At 30.6% G+C, this 16341-nt stretch overlaps 1 protein-coding gene across 4 annotated transcripts in view; it reads left to right on the top strand.

The window, feature by feature from the left end:
• Positions 1 to 16341, top strand: part of LOC129960671 (Kv channel-interacting protein 4-like) — a 336370-nt gene that overhangs the window by 272225 nt on the left and 47804 nt on the right. For all 4 annotated transcript variants that reach the window (XM_056074230.1, XM_056074227.1, XM_056074228.1 and 1 more), the window contains exon 2: positions 15259 to 15383. In XM_056074230.1, coding sequence (XP_055930205.1) covers positions 15259 to 15383 — 125 coding nt within the window. The remainder of the gene's footprint in view (positions 1 to 15258; positions 15384 to 16341) is intronic.

Genomic DNA, 16341 nt, shown 5'->3' with positions numbered 1-16341 from the left:
AGGCCTACAGTACCCATATATGATTTCTTGACTGAGGGCCATGGGATGCGAGGCATATGTCCCAGTTAGGTGGTCAGCCTAATGCGGAACCCCCAGTGTTTAGTTTCCAAGCATGCTTGGTCCTCGGTTTATCGACCTACTGATGGGATAAAAGGCTGAGTCGCCCTTGCCCAGCCCGAGGATCGAACCCCGGACCTGTGCGTTGGAAGCGTGAAGCGAATAAAACATAGATTAATTTTAATTTAAATCTAATATATAAATATCTTTAATGACTAAGGTAAATGCTTTTACTGAAATTGTTTTTAACATAAGCGTTTATACAATAGTGAATATATCACAATAATATCCGGAATTATTTAAAAACTTTCCGTATTTTTACTCCACAGTAGTTTTCAAAGGTTTTGAAATCGCAAGCACTCTTGAGAATAGTTATACTAAAAATATTTATTTCGTTATACGATTGCATCATATAAATTTAGTTGCTATACCCGGGAAAATTTCTTCATAGGATACCAAAAAAAGTATTCTACTTTATTCGGTAAATGCGAAAGATGTCGCCTTTTCTTGAGGAAATGTGTCGATAGACTGTTGTCGGAATGCGGCTGCCCTCAATAAACTAATCAGACCAAAAACTTTCGTCTCTCCTCTTCCATTACTGCAATAGCGGCAGAAGCTTGTCTATCCCAACCTTTCATCTAAGGACGGTCATTAAGCAAAAGTAAGGTGACAGTTGTTCCATTTCCTATCAACGGGAGATGACTCCATCACAAAAACAATGTATTTTTGGAATATCTGTCACTACATGGTAGATTTCCTAATGTGTGAACTCAAATACATTTGTCAGAACAATAGTTTTTAAGCCTGAAATAAACGAAATCAATTTCTTTTTAAATTTATCTTGTCGATGCCTGCATTTTTTTTTACTTTATTTGTTAGTTTCTTTTTCCATTATTCAAATTTTCATTGCTTTTACCTTCCGTTTACAATTTCTGATCCCAACTTTTATTATCCACGATTTCATTTCTTTTACCTTTCTCAGCTAAGCTTACAAATCATTGTGTTACTATTAGGTGGAAGCATTTTATACATTTCTTCATTAATACCGATATTGATTACAATAATAAAATAAATATAACCTTTGTTAGATATTCTATAATATTATTTTACAATGTAAAACATGAAAAATTTCATTTCTTTTACCTTTCTCACCTAAACTTACAAATCCTTGCGTTACCATTTGGTGGAAGCATTTTATACATTTCTTCACTAATACTGGTATTCCTTAGAAAAACTCAATAAAAGATACCTCAGTTAGACATTCTATAATATTATTTTATAAAAAAAACATGAAAATTGTCAAAGGTAAATAATTCCAGTTGAAACCATGGAATTTTGATAATTTTGTGAAAGATTCCCTTTGTGAGATAGATTTTCCAAAATGTAAATCATATGGATTTATTAAATATGGATTAAATATGGTTGTTATTGTTGTTTCTTATGGAACTTGTCATAAGCAAGCCCGCTGATGAAGTCAGCGATTTTAAGCCGAGACAGCGTCTCTTGTTTTCAGTAGCGCTATCTAAGACCAAGAGTATGTCTTAGCTACTGCAGTCACAACCCTTTTTACGGGGCGGACTTCATTCATGCATTTCATTCACTCATCCACAGAAGCATGACACACACACACATTCGCTTGCACAACCCCTTTTTACAGGGGTGGGGGGCTCTTGCACACACCTCACAGATAGAACACAGGGGAAGAACAACTCGAACCGGGACTCGAAGCCAGGATGCCCAGATCACGGTGTAGACGCGCTACCCCTAAGTCAGGACGCCGGCGGATTAAATATGGATGTGGATCATAGGGATTTTCATCAACTATGTGTCTGAAATAGACGCATGTAATTTTTTGGCGGTATATATTCACTTTTCATATCCTCATTTCTTATCCCCCAGGGAGGGCGTACCTCGTAATTGAGAATGAGAAGCTTCCGGCATGGTGGTTGGCTCTCTCCACCCTAGAAGGTACACGAAAAGATGGGGGGGGGGTCTGGCTCCTTCCATCAATGACAGGACATACTTCTTTAGGGAAGGATTGTGCCGTGGCCGCTGATGGCCCTTAGGACTCAACCACAGTTCCGGTCAGTATTGCTGTAGCGGTGGTCCTGTCATTCAGTTTTTTATCCGTGTGTCTTCGAGACGGGTCGGAGAGTCAGTGGTATGACAATACCGTCATTTCTTTTACCTTATTCTTCCACATTTTTTTTCTAGTTCTCAATATTTCTTTTCCTTCGAAGTGACTATGCATTGTATTATCATTGGGCAGAAATATTTCATTTATTTCTCTTTATGGATTTCAATAAAAATTCTATATAAAAGAAATGCTTATTAGAGATTCCATAATAAAATTGTCTTTCAAAGTACCGTATTAAAATTTCAGGAAACATATGATCTCATATGAAATCGTTAAATTCTGAAAAATGAACCATTAACCCTTTTGATGCAGCTCTCAAATGTATCAGAATTATATCCCAGCAGTCATCCTTTAGCATAACGTGGTAAAAAGGTTAACGTCGCATAAAAAAATTAATAATTAAAATGTCCTTTGCTTCGATTAAAATTATTTCAAATAAGGAACATGCCTAATCAGATTGCTAACTAAATGCCTTTGCAGTTGGATTCATTCAAATGAATGATTCGAACAATCATTTTTTGACAAAAGACAGTGAAAGGGTTAAAAGCCCATTTCAAACTTCGAAATAAGCTACAAAAAAAATCATTTAATATATTCCAAACAAAATTTGCTGATAATCTTACTTTACCTTCATCGTGATGATCTTTAAATGAACAATCAATAAAATGCGGAGAATGAGATATCCACTTATATTTTTTTTGTGATCCTACCTTTATTATGACAGGATTCAGAGATCAATAAGAAGTAATGTAAGAGATAGCTCTATATCATGTTCTTCTAGCCCTGCCCTAGGAAGCGATGTATATTTGCATCATTTTCTTTCTTACATTTGTTTGACTAAAACTAAATAATTTAATGAATTAGATATTTTTCATACTGCAATTTTCCTTTGAAATTATTTTTTCCCCTTTTAATTTTTCGTAATTAGAAATTTTAAATAAAAGCAATATTTACAAATAAATTTTTTAAACCTTCCATTTATTTATTAATTAATACGGATTTGCATAATTCTTATTGAAAAATAAAATAATATGCAGTATACATTTTTTAAAAGACTAGTTTTTAAAAAAAATTGTTGTATGCGCATCAGGTAGAATTATATTTGCGATAAAAAAATTGCATATAAATGTATTAAGGATAAGTTCTGCTGCATATTTATTCATACATGTGTAGTAAATACAGCAAGAAGAGTAAATTAATTAAAAATAGAACTAATCAATTCTAAATATTAATTTATTAAAAGGATCTCTTCAACATTACCACATTTTACTGAATAGTTCAGTTGGAAAAACGCCCCCCTTATTAAAACACCCAACAGGATAAATTTTGTAAATTTGAACAATGGTCAGATGATGAGAACTATTCTTGAGCTAGCATTATCTTACTATATTTCCTCCTGAAGGGGTTTGATGTTTGATAGACTTATCATACACCAGATTCATGCACGCAGGAAAACTAGTCTCGATCATAAAAAAATAAGGTATCGGCATATAAAATTCATAGAGGATAATTTCAGCAAAGTAGTTTTCAAGTAATACGAGACGTTGTAATTTAAATAAAAGGAGCCTGCTTTTAAGATGAGTTTGTTACCTAACTAGAAGTTACAAAAAAATGTGAGTAGAATAACAGGTTCCTGAACTAAAATTTTCCGGAGTTGCATCACAGCGCTCTTTTCTCTTTTTTTAAAAAATATCACTACATTTCTTTGGTAATGCAAGTGTCACCAATCAGAAGTTCTATCTTCACTGGCAACTAAGAGAACCGTTTCTCTTTCTATTTTTCCTTATTAAATCAATCCATTAAATAACAATCATTTGTAACATTACAGATAAAAGTTATTAATAACAATTTTCTTATATTCCTTCCACTACCATTTTGATTAGAAGTATCTCACAAATACACGTCAAAAACAAACATTTTAACAGAAATTTTATTTTATTTTGGTATTGTCAAACGTAACTTTTCTTCTTAGGCACTGTAACCCGCAATGATTTCCTCTAGTTAATATGCTCTCGAAATTTGGGAAATGAACTCAAAACTTTATGAAGAAAATTTAAATGAGAATTTTCAATTATTTGAATATACTTACTAAATTTTATTGCTAAAAGATACCATTAATAGCTAAGAAGTAAATTATTAAAATTTGTCAGTAAAATGTAAACAGAAATTTTGTTTTATTTTGTATTTCTTTTGTTTACTTGGTTCTTCCGTAAAATCACTGCTTTCCGTAGCTTATCCTGATTTGGACTTCCTAAAGGCTAAGGTTGCACTCTAAACTTGGAAAATGAGCTCAAAACTTTATGAAGAGAATTTAAATGGCTTCATTTCAGTTACGCTGAGAATATTTAGTTACTTAAACTTTTCCCATTTTCAAAGCTGTTCACCCTCATTTCAATAAAGCATATCCAATTCAAAGTAAGGTAGAACTCATTAACAGCGGGACATTTCCCCAGGATGATTACGAAATATCCATTGCAGATGTGAAAGTTATTTCTACTTTGTATCAACCGTGACAGATTTTTATAGTAATATTGAAATCAACATAACTGAAATATTTATTGGATATCCCAGTTCTGTTGGGCGAGCCAGTACAATAGAGCAAAATTATTGCAAGAAATTTGTTGAGACGCAAATGGTAGTCATTGACTTTGTGTTAAGCAGGAAAGCTTCCTTTTAAATTCCTCAAATGATATATTTTTTCATTTCTTTTTTACACTTTTTTATTTACCTCGACTTGTTTTATGTTTGTATAGATGGAATTTAATAATAGACTTTTTACTCCCTTTTTTTATGTGAAATTTTTGAAATTTATTTGTATACTAGTGTATTCTCGACGACGATATAATATATTAAGATTTTCAGAATTTAAATACCAAGCAATTAATACCAATTCATATAATTAAATTGCGATGCCGTATGAATGACGCTACTTAGTCGTGAATTTGGGAAAAAATTAATTTAAAAATACCATAACCCTTTCGCTACGGGCGTGTCATATATGCATCACCAGTGGATATCTCCCACAGCCGGGCGTACCACCTGTGCATTTCTGGTAATTGAAGTAATGGGACGGTGATGCATCTGTACATTTTAAACTGGAATGATTTTTAATCCCCACTAGATGGTTCCCTGTATCTATTACTTTTGAAATAAATATAGTTTTGTTATCCTGACCTTCAGTTTGCTCATATTCAATCTCACTTTGCAATTTTACTCATCATCTGTTGCGGTGGGGAAAGGGGGGTTAAGAGTGGTGGGGGTTAAGAGTAATATAAATAAACAGAGCTGGATTGTGTTACTTTCCACTTGATGGAATCATTCGCGTTTCTTTATTTATTTATTTATTTATTTTGCTATTACTGTGTAACTGTAGTCTTTTCTGGTTTTACAGTCAGTTCTGTTCTATTTTGCGTAGCTTTTGGATACATTTAGGGCACTTCTTTTTTTATTACAAAAAGCCTTGATTTCGGTTTATTTTGGCAAAAAAAAAAAAAAAAAAAAAAAAAACATAATTTGTCAGAGGAAGAATGGGCTCATATTATTAATGAAATAATATGAGCACTTAATGAATAATTATTAATGAATAATATATTATTAATGAAATAATATGAAATATATCTAAAAAGGTAGAAAAAAATGACGACGTTAGGACTTAAACTTTATTTTTCGTGAATTTCTTTTTTTTCAAAGTTAGGCTTAGCGACGCTCCGTCCGTTCGTCTAGGATAGAGGCCTCCCGTCCCGAAAGGGATAATATTTGTGACAACATTTTGGAATTATATTGTTAACGATAATAAATGTATACACAATAAATACGAGTACAATAATAAATATGTATGGTTAAAAACTTTTTAATTAAATCTCTGCATTTTTTTTCCTCTCTCTTTTCCTATTCTGAGAATTCTGGATTTTATTTGAAAATTAAAAAATGTCCGTGATCTCTCTTGATAAAATGAGAATTATTTAGAGTGTTTCTGTTTTCGTAAAAGAATGTGCGTGTATACGTGCCATTTTCTTTTCTTTATCTTATAAATATATATAATCATCATATGATTACTTCCAATTTGCAAGATAAATAGCATGTCAGTAAATTGCAGGATTTGCTTATTTATTTTTTAACATCGCTTTTTCTTTCTTCTTACACGCATACTAAGAAATCATTTCTTCGAGCTTTTAAGTTTCTACGAGTGAAATTTAATCGAAACTGCGATTTACTCTTTTTGATGTCAAGCATATACCATCATACTAGATTACAGATTCTCTATTTCTTTTTAAAATGTGAAGTCAAAAAGACTTTTAAAAGTATTTTTAAAGACACTTTTCAAAGCTCGGAATTTTGCTTTTAGAGAATAAAGTTTTAAAATTTTTCAATTGAACATTAATAGCACTTTACATTATTTTCCATTGACTGATAGAAAGTTTTGTCACTCAGTAAAAAATAATGACTAGAATGAAATAGTGATAAAAAGACTATTTATCAGTTTTGTGTAACAATCACACAATATAAATATAAGTGATATTTCCAATCGTTATTACTGTAGTCTAGAAAATTATATGATTACCATGAAATTATTTTGATCTGTTTTAATCTTTCTCCTTAGATTTTCAAAATATCTTTTTCTTTATTTACTTTTATTATAACTTTTTTGATACATTAATTCATATACATATATTCATATACATTATCACTTAATATTAGTGATATAATACATATATCTCAAAAAACGATTAATGTTTTATATCACTAATATTTTTTGTAAAATTATTTCCTTTTTAATTGTTGATATTCAAGATGTCATTTCTATGTGGAATTTTGAATGAAAATTTGTCATTCAGTTCTACTTTTTAGTCCCTTTCAATCACTGCTTTCAATCATATTTTTCTTTATTGTTTTTGGTTTATAATTCTTTAATAGTTGAATGTAATTAATTCTTTTAATGTTTTTTTTATCATTTTAGCTACTTTGGAAAAGAATCTGTTTAGTATAATAACTAAGTTTTTAAATATACTTTCTTTTGTCTGTCTAGAAAGAATAGTTGAAGTTTAATAAGAAAATAATTCACAATGAATCATTATTCATCTTATTATCATAAAATTGCAAACCAACTTTCTTTTTCAGAAAAACTTTACGAATTTTACGAATGTTGAATGCATTTAAAACTTAATTTAATGTCCTTAAAAGTAATACTATTTTTAATTCCCTCAAATAAAAGTGCTATCTTTACTTTTCCTTTCTTGCTTTTCATCATCAATACTTCATCATAATATGCGAGGGTAAAAGCGAATTATAAATGAATGCCATAAATAATGGTAGAAAGAAGAAAATTTTTTTCGTGTAGTATTTTTTGGCCCAATCAGATCAATCCAGACTGATTCACGATTTATTGTGAAAAAAAGATTATTACAACAACTCGCCAATCAAAATTTCTCGAATATATATGCGAAATTTTAAATGCGGGTGAAATGTAGCTCAGTATTGAAAACATACATCGAAGAAAGTGCCAATGCCACGAGATGCAAAATTATTTCCAGATATCCCCTTAAGAAATCGGCAAATGATATTCTAAACTTCACAAATTTTCTGCATCAGATCTCAATTTTAATACAGTACAAGCAGTATGGAATTGAATAAAATAATGAATTTGCTGATTTCATTAATGTTTGTGTTAAATAAGTCCAATACTCAAAGAATACAGTTCAGACATACACTACATGCGAGTACTAGTGAACCTACTAGGTACAATTCGAACTTCTTATGATACTTTTCTGGTGTCTTCTTTTATTTATATATATATTTCATTTTGCAACTCATTTTACAAAATGCTACATACGTAAAGAGATATGGAAGGAAACTGAAATTAAAAATTTGTGATTTGGTTCGCTTATATCCAAACTCTTGAATCACCCTTAATAAAAGAGAGAAAACTCTTCACCACATGTTACTTACTAATAAAGATTAGGTCTCAAAATTGATTTGGCCATATGCCTCGCATTTTCCTTTTCGTAAATGTATTCACGTGGAAGAAATTTATATGGATCTCTCTCAAAATTCTGGACGAGAAACTTGTCATCTCCAGCTTTGTTCTTTCTTTTTTTTACGTTTGCTTCAACGCATCCAAGGCTGCTAAGTGATGCACGTTAGTGGTTTCTGCATTTTAGTGTGCTTTCATAATGGAGGGGCACTGAAACGCAGGATATTAATGAAGAGAACGTCTAAATAATCATAATAATGGAAATTTGTTTTAGGAGAAAACTGAAAATATTAAATTGCTTCTCTTTATCTGCAGCATCATAGAAACTGAAAAATAACCTAAAACCGACCTGCTTCTTTCATGTCTAAATTTGTTTATTAATTTGTTTATTTATTATTATTAATCAAAGAATACTTATGAAAGGAAGTAAGAAGATATATGATATGTTTTCTTTTCTGTCTAGACTGCAATGTTAAATTAATGCATAAATGTGAAAAGAAACAAAAAGATATATTATCTATCTGCTGATGAAACGCCTTCTGTTGTATAATGTAGATATTCATATTTTTACGTTATATTTAATATATGTACAAAACTGTTTTAGAATTTGAAAAAATAGCGCTGAAGAGTAAAACCACGAAGAATATTTAATGAATTTTTTTTCATTCATTTGTTGAATTTCCAAAACCGCTGTGGAAAGATCTAGAATCTTTTAACTCCGAAATTTTATAAATTGTTTTTTAATCTCATAGGCGTGATTATAATGGGAACATTTTTTATACAAATAGCTTCAAGATTTAAACAGACATTTACATTATTCATCCACAAGAAGATGGATAGTCGGAAGATAAAAAAAAAAATTTATTTACATTTTCAGGTATTGTTACTTCTCAGATGAAAATAAGTTTTAGGTAAAAAAAAATTAAGTTAAATTAGGTTAAAGAAAACACTTTCCTTAAAGTCTGAAGACTAAAATCAAACAAATATAAGATAAAATTTAAGATTTAGTCATCTTCGTATGATTTTTAAAAGACTAAACAAACCCGAAGAGTTCTGTAATCATGAAGAATCTTTACTTTTAAAGAGAAATGCCACCAAAAAATCAATCGAAATCAATTCCAGATTGTCGAAAACCTGAATTCAGTTGCTTTTTTAAAAGAAAACAAACGGAAATTGGTTCAAATTTCGTTTTAAATCCTTACATTATAAAGTCCTTACATTATTTAGTCCGAATTTACGAACGAATGAAGAGAGAAAAGTGCTGATCTTTCTGATGCCATGAAATTAGAATAATTTGAACCATAATTAGTGGAGTGATGCGTTACAAATGTTCAGTGGGATGTCCTCTACCGAAGGGCTCTGTCGCTTCTCGCAGCATTAAATACCATTTCTGATAGTATTATCGAACATGATCAATAGAGGCATTGGTTTCTAATGAGAAAAGGAGTGATTTCTCATCTGACAACTTTGCACTTGAATGATGGACGATGCATTGAACATTTACAAACCGTTAGTCTACTCATTCACTTCTATAATCGCTCTACAAAACGCATAATCATCTGGGGATTTAAATCATAGACTATGTCACCAATATATTCTAGTTTCATAACAGAAAACGGTGTTAAATTTCCAGCCTTCCTGTGCAAGCGGCACCTTTTTATCTTCATTCGGTTGTAAATAATCGAATTTTATAATAAAGATAGATGCCGAGAAATAAAACTTGCTAGTGTATAAATGTACTGCAAACGAATGTATGCATGTATTTCTTTACTCTTTTTTACCGCGGGCTTTATTTTATTTCTGCCTACTTAATTCAATAAGATTTGTAATGATTTATAATTACAATGAATCCTTTCCGTTTGTATTTTTAATGGCAGTAGTAACATAATAGTTTCCTACTAATAGAATCAAAATCATTAACCATTTAAATGAATGAATATGTTCTCTAAAAGTAAATAAGTGAATAATATTTCAAAAATTGTTTTAAATTTCTAAACCAATGCTGATCAAATTCATCTTGAAGAAATTTTCTAAAGCCTTCATTAAAAAAAAACTTCGATTTCCAAATTTCAGTACATTCTAGATTTAAAAGCCTTTTTGCCATGATTTAATTAACATCGAAAGTATTTTCTGAAGAAGAGTTTTTATTCCTTTTCTGATCAGGCTGAATCTTTTTTTATCATTATTTTAAAGTTCGGATCACAATAGCTACGAAACTGGTGGAAATGGCAAATAAGGACGTTATAAGTTGTAAAATATTACTTTAAATTATTCGAAAGATAATATACATAAAAAAATGAAAAGATCAAATCGTTGTAAATTTTATTTTTTGCTATACATCTAGAATTCTATTAATGACGATAGAATTCGTAGAATTTGAGCGTTTAAAAAGAAAAAGCATTTTCGATTTTCCCGTAGTAGTTAAAAATATTTCATGTTTGTATATGCTTTTAAATTTATACAATCTTCTTCCGTATACTTTTATATACACATTCATATTTCACCTCCCTTGCATGTCCAACAAAAAAGAAAATTTTGTAATTACAAAAGAAATTATATAAAAATCAAATACAGAAATTTAATTAAAATCCAAAATGCTATATTTCCAAGCTGATTATAAATATTCATAAAGACAGAATTGTAAAAGAAAATTCAGAATAAAATTATATAGTACTAAAAATAATTTTTTGAACTATTAATAAATTTTCAAATATTAAGATGCCTAAAATTACTCATACATTGTAATATAAAATCCAAAATGTATAATTAGACCGTACGAGATGATCAAAATGAAACAAGCGATGTTTAGATACCTTCTGTGCAAAAACTGTAGATAAAGTCAAAGCTAAATTTTGTGCACATATTTATTCCCATAAGTATGCTTTTTCGATTTCGGAAAGAAAAATTAGTTAATATTTTGGGCGATGGTACAGCTCGGCTAATAAATTGTTTATTTTTGAAAAGATATTTAAAACAACTTTTCCTTTATGATACAACGAGAATTTGTCAAACTGCATTGCTTTACTGCAGTCATGGGAGTTTGTTATTGCTTGTTCATCAACTCTTTGCTTTCCAGTTAACTTGCGGCCTCCCCCAGGTTTCATTACAAAAGTTCTAATCTCTTCAAAACGCTGAATGATTCACCGAAGGTCTGTAACAATAGCAGAATTTCTTCGTGAAACCTTTATATGTCTAAAGGCCTCGACCGCGTTTCAAAAGACGTTGGAAGCCAATTTTTTTACAGGCCTTCTAAAATCGGCTCTGAAGCATTTGCCAATGCTTCTGATGAGGAAAAACACGAATTCCAGGATTGTTTCTTTAAATTAGTGAAGAAAAAAAATCGCAAGGTGATATATCAGAGATATAAGGAGGATGGGGAAAAAACAGCACGTCGATTTTGAAAGCTAATGATGAGCAGTCTCGGAATCCAACACGTACAAACAGAGCAGGTTTTCTGTGAGTATTCATTCAATGATACCAATGAAATGTATTTCAGTTGTATTTCAATTTGATGCAAATTGCAAGCATTGCATGTTACTTCTATCAACCGAAATATGATTTATCTTTTCCCTTCAGTGATCAAAGCCATATATTCAGTGCACAAAGTTTGTTTACAATTAAGTCTGTAGTTTTTGCACAGGATCCTTGCCCCTGCACTTTTTGATCTCCAGGTTCCTGCTTAATTTGGATCACCCAATCATTTAAGTGCATTTAATATTGTTCCAAAGTTGTAAACATTATACTTTGGTTGATTTGCATATAAGTACCATGAAGTTAAAAATTTCATGCAAGAAATTGAAAAGACGAATTTTTATTGCATTTTTACTAAATAAAATATAGTAGATCAAAGCCTGGATAAAAAGCAATCTTTTTCATGAAAATCAAGCAATAAAAATAAGTCACCAATAATCCAGTTTCTAAAATGAACTCACTTCAACCATCTGACACATTATCTTAGAAATATTAGCAACAGAAAACTGTCCCTTAACTGACAAAACAAAACCATCTCATTTTATTCCTCAAGAAAAGTATACTTATTCTAAAGAACTGTTAAAGAAGCGATATCAAGTTTTCAGAATGGCTCTCTATAACTTAACACTTAATAATCTTCAGTTAATTTCAAGTCCTTATTATACATTCTTAGCGGAGAAATGCTATTGTACCCATTTATTCCTTGAGGTAATTTTCTACTGTGTCCCAAGGTACTTGCTCTCATGATTCTTTGTTCCTCATAATATTACCTCCAGGCTATGAGACTTCACTCGCTTCTCCATTTCTATACTGTACACACGTTTCTTGACACTTTTAGCAAGAGAAAACTTTCCTATTAAGTGAAAAGACCTCCGATAGAGCATAAAATGTAGACTCGTTGAGAATACATCATGCCTGTGCGTCCCCAATTAAGAATAGTTCCATCTTAGTAGTAAATACATTTTATAGCAGGCTGCTTAATAGAGTGAAAACTACTTTTTTATTATAGAGCTCTCAAACCATTTTTTGTGACTAGAACGGGAATTCATTAAAATATTCGAAGAATATTTGAAGTCCGATCATTTAAAATTAATGAAACCATTAAGCACCTCAACTATTTCCATCGGTCAGAATAATATTATGTAGTAATCATTAAAATAGTTCACTAATTAATTTCATTTTCATAATCAATTTCGTAATCAAATAAAATATCCATTAATAATTTAATATTACAATAAAATTATAATATTTAAGTTCATAATCGTATTAGTATTATAGTAAAATTGTAATCGTATTATTATTGCAATAAAATGGTTTGCAACTTCAAATAGCAAGTATTTTACGATATCTTACTGAATAGATTTTACTTCTTCACATACAAAATACATATAAGAAAGTATTGTGATCGTAAAGACTTTCAATGAATCTCAAAATTTGAAACCACCCTGTGCCCCAAAAAAAGGCTTTTTTTTAAATTTATTTTTTAAACTATGCATGTCTTTGAAAATTATAAACACAAGTAGGTGAACTGATAAAATTTGGTATGCAGTATTTACGCCAAAATAATAGATACCTAACAAAGTTTGTATGTATAATTTTGTCTATGGGAAATCTGTTTGCAAAGGATTAGAAAAACTTTAAAAACCCAAACGAGCTAGATAGATGAAATTTGGTACATTATTTTAATAATAAAATAATGGATCTATATAAAATTTTGGGATTATATCTGTCAACAGATTGACTGATTTTGAAACTTCTATTCATCCATTTATAATCCCGATAATTTAGATACACAGTAAGTTAAATAGGATTAGGGTATGATCATTATTTCAAAATAATATTATTAAAAATATATTTTCACTTTTGATAGCCGAATTCCATAATGTAGGACGATATATTGAACATTTAAAAATCATTACTACAACCTCTATCTTATTTTATGCACTATATCGCTTCACCGACCACTGAACCATTCGATGGTTTATATCATGAAATTTGCTACTAATAAATTCTGATTTTATATCAAAATGTCTGGCTCCATTTCCATCTTTTCTGTGCAAATAGAGTTTTCAAGGTTGCGAATTCTTAATTTTTATATTTTCAGCATATTTTGCATACCCTGCATATTTTGTCAAAAAAATGCTTTTTTATATATAGATCCTTGAAAGAAAAAGGCAACGTTAATGGTTTTTCTGAAACTTATTGAGCTGAAAAAAAGTTAAACTGAAACACAATGCACTAAGTCATTTGTTTCCTCCTGGTTTAAATGAGCTAACGAGAAACAAGATTTGAAATGAAAAACCTTGAAAAGACATCTACTTAGGATGATTTTCATTCATATGTCATCAATTAAAAGAGATATAAGTCTCACATTTTAAAAAATCAAGCACTTTAGAAACTAAGACGAAAGAAGTATAAATCACGCCCATTTCAGTTATAAAAAAATGCTTCCTTTTGCTGGAACAATAGAAGCTAGACACATATTTTACATTTAGCGAGAGCTCAACAAAGATGGGCAAGAAGAAAAAACGATTTATTTTCACTTCAAGGAAGGCAATGTAAGTAAAGGCCATCAAATAATTGTTAAGATTGTTGTTGTGTGAAATGGCAAGAAAGGAAATGTTGGAAACAGACATTTAGAAAGAAAATTTCTTTCTTCTTCGAGTATTACGCATTTCAGAACGCATGAACTGATTCCTCTGTAAGTCATTATAAACTATGTGAATGAGAAAAAAATTTGTGACTTAGTAACAGAGATCATTGCCGACGATATAAATTCGAAAGAGTGCTCAGCACAAATGAAATTTAGATATAACTTAAAAATCAGTAATAAAAATAACTTTGGTAAATGGTATTTGTGTTTGGGTAATATTTCATTTTATTATTACTGAGTTTTATGGAGTTAAAAAGTATGTGCATGGTAAAAGTTTCAATAACGAAATTTAACTGTGCAAGAAAACTAACTACATAAGACGTATATAACTGTAGAAAGCGAAAACGAAGAGGAAAGAGCTCAATGTAATGAATATATATATATATATTAAGAAGAAGCGAAATATAACTGTAACTGCATAAGAAATATTAACAGTATAAAACAGAAGTAGAAAGGAAAAGTTCTATTATGGAGAACATAATACCATTTAATCGCGTTCTTTTTTAACTCAAATGGAGTCCTGAATGGGCAAACAATATGCGACCGATGTAAAGTTTTTATATTAACAATAATTACTACAAATCGTGCGTAAAAGAGATTCCACGCTGAATAAAGCATGGTTGTTGTTGTTTTGTCTCATTTTTAGGAAGCTGGACATCCTTGGATACAGACGTTTACCCTCTAGTTTGAGGAATTGGGTATTTATAGCGACTCACCCTAACCCAGCTACCAGAAATGGCATATGATCATAAGATCATAAATTAATCTTCAATGGCAGATATTGTAATTTAATTTTACCCCTTTTTCACGTTGCATAGTATAAATATACTTATATATTTCATTGTATTTTTAAATCCATTTTTCTTTACAGGGCGGTAATTATTAATTAGTTAACGATTTTCCATTTATTTCAAATTGTACTGACGTAATATTTCATTAAATAACTAAGGATTTTTTTATCTATTACAGATAATGATCTTGAGGATGTGGAGTTATTTGTGACAAGATACAAGCCGGAGCGACTGGATGCTTTATGTAAAACCACCAAGTTCACTCGAAAAGAAATTCGGCTGATGTACCAAGGCTTTAAGCAAGTTAGTAGCTGAAGTTTAAATCTCTTTTCAGTGTATAATTGATATTTTCATAAATAGCACTTTTTAAAAACATTTATACCTTGGCCAAAAGCACAGTTATTCAGACACCTTGAAATTCTTAGAACTTAAACTCATACTTTAGGCAGTAGAACAATATTTAGGTTTCATAAGATCTTAAAAATTTACAAAAATATACTATCTCATTATGATTCTATATTTTGCAATTCCAACGAATTTTTATTTTCACACCTTTAATTGGTCTTGCTATCTGTTATTATTGAAACACATTTAACAACATCAATTGATAAAATTGATTGTATTTACTCGGATTTGTACTAGCATCCGTAAAGGTCATAGCATTAGTATTCATGTCACTACCCTAAAGAAACGGCGTTCATTTTTCAAAATATTTTCCATCAAAAGCAGTAAATGAATTTCTGGGAGGAAGAAATATGGTTATTTCAAGGCAATCACCCTCATATCTATGAAATATAAAAATCGAGGACGTTTCTATTTCACAATTGCTACTTGTAAAATAATGTATTTCTACATTCATCATATCCTTTGTCACCATGACAATTAGTTCAAACATTACTACATCTTGTTTCGAAATAACACAAGGCAATATTGGAACGAACCTCAAAATTTTAGACCGTGGTCAGATAACGAAGACTTCAGTAGGTCTGGCGTCCCCTTTTCTGAACTTTAGCACCATTCCAATATGGGGAGAGGATTGTAACGTTCCCCCGTTTCCCACACCTAATAATTGGCATTTCCGGGCAGCTGTTTCACTACTTGTTAACACCCTCACATTGTTAAGTGTCTCCAGACTGCAAGAAGGGGGATCCTCTTTTCCAGTAGGGTCATTGCGTCTGATCATTATTTGTGTCCAGTTAAAGAACCACACGTGCGGTTTTCGTCGTTTCAGGGAAATAAATCGTGTCTTCAAGGGAGAAGA

This window comes from Argiope bruennichi, chromosome X2, assembly GCF_947563725.1.
Source record: "Argiope bruennichi chromosome X2, qqArgBrue1.1, whole genome shotgun sequence".
Lineage (NCBI taxonomy): Eukaryota > Metazoa > Arthropoda > Arachnida > Araneae > Araneidae > Argiope > Argiope bruennichi.
This window is presented reverse-complemented; position numbering and strand designations above follow the sequence as displayed.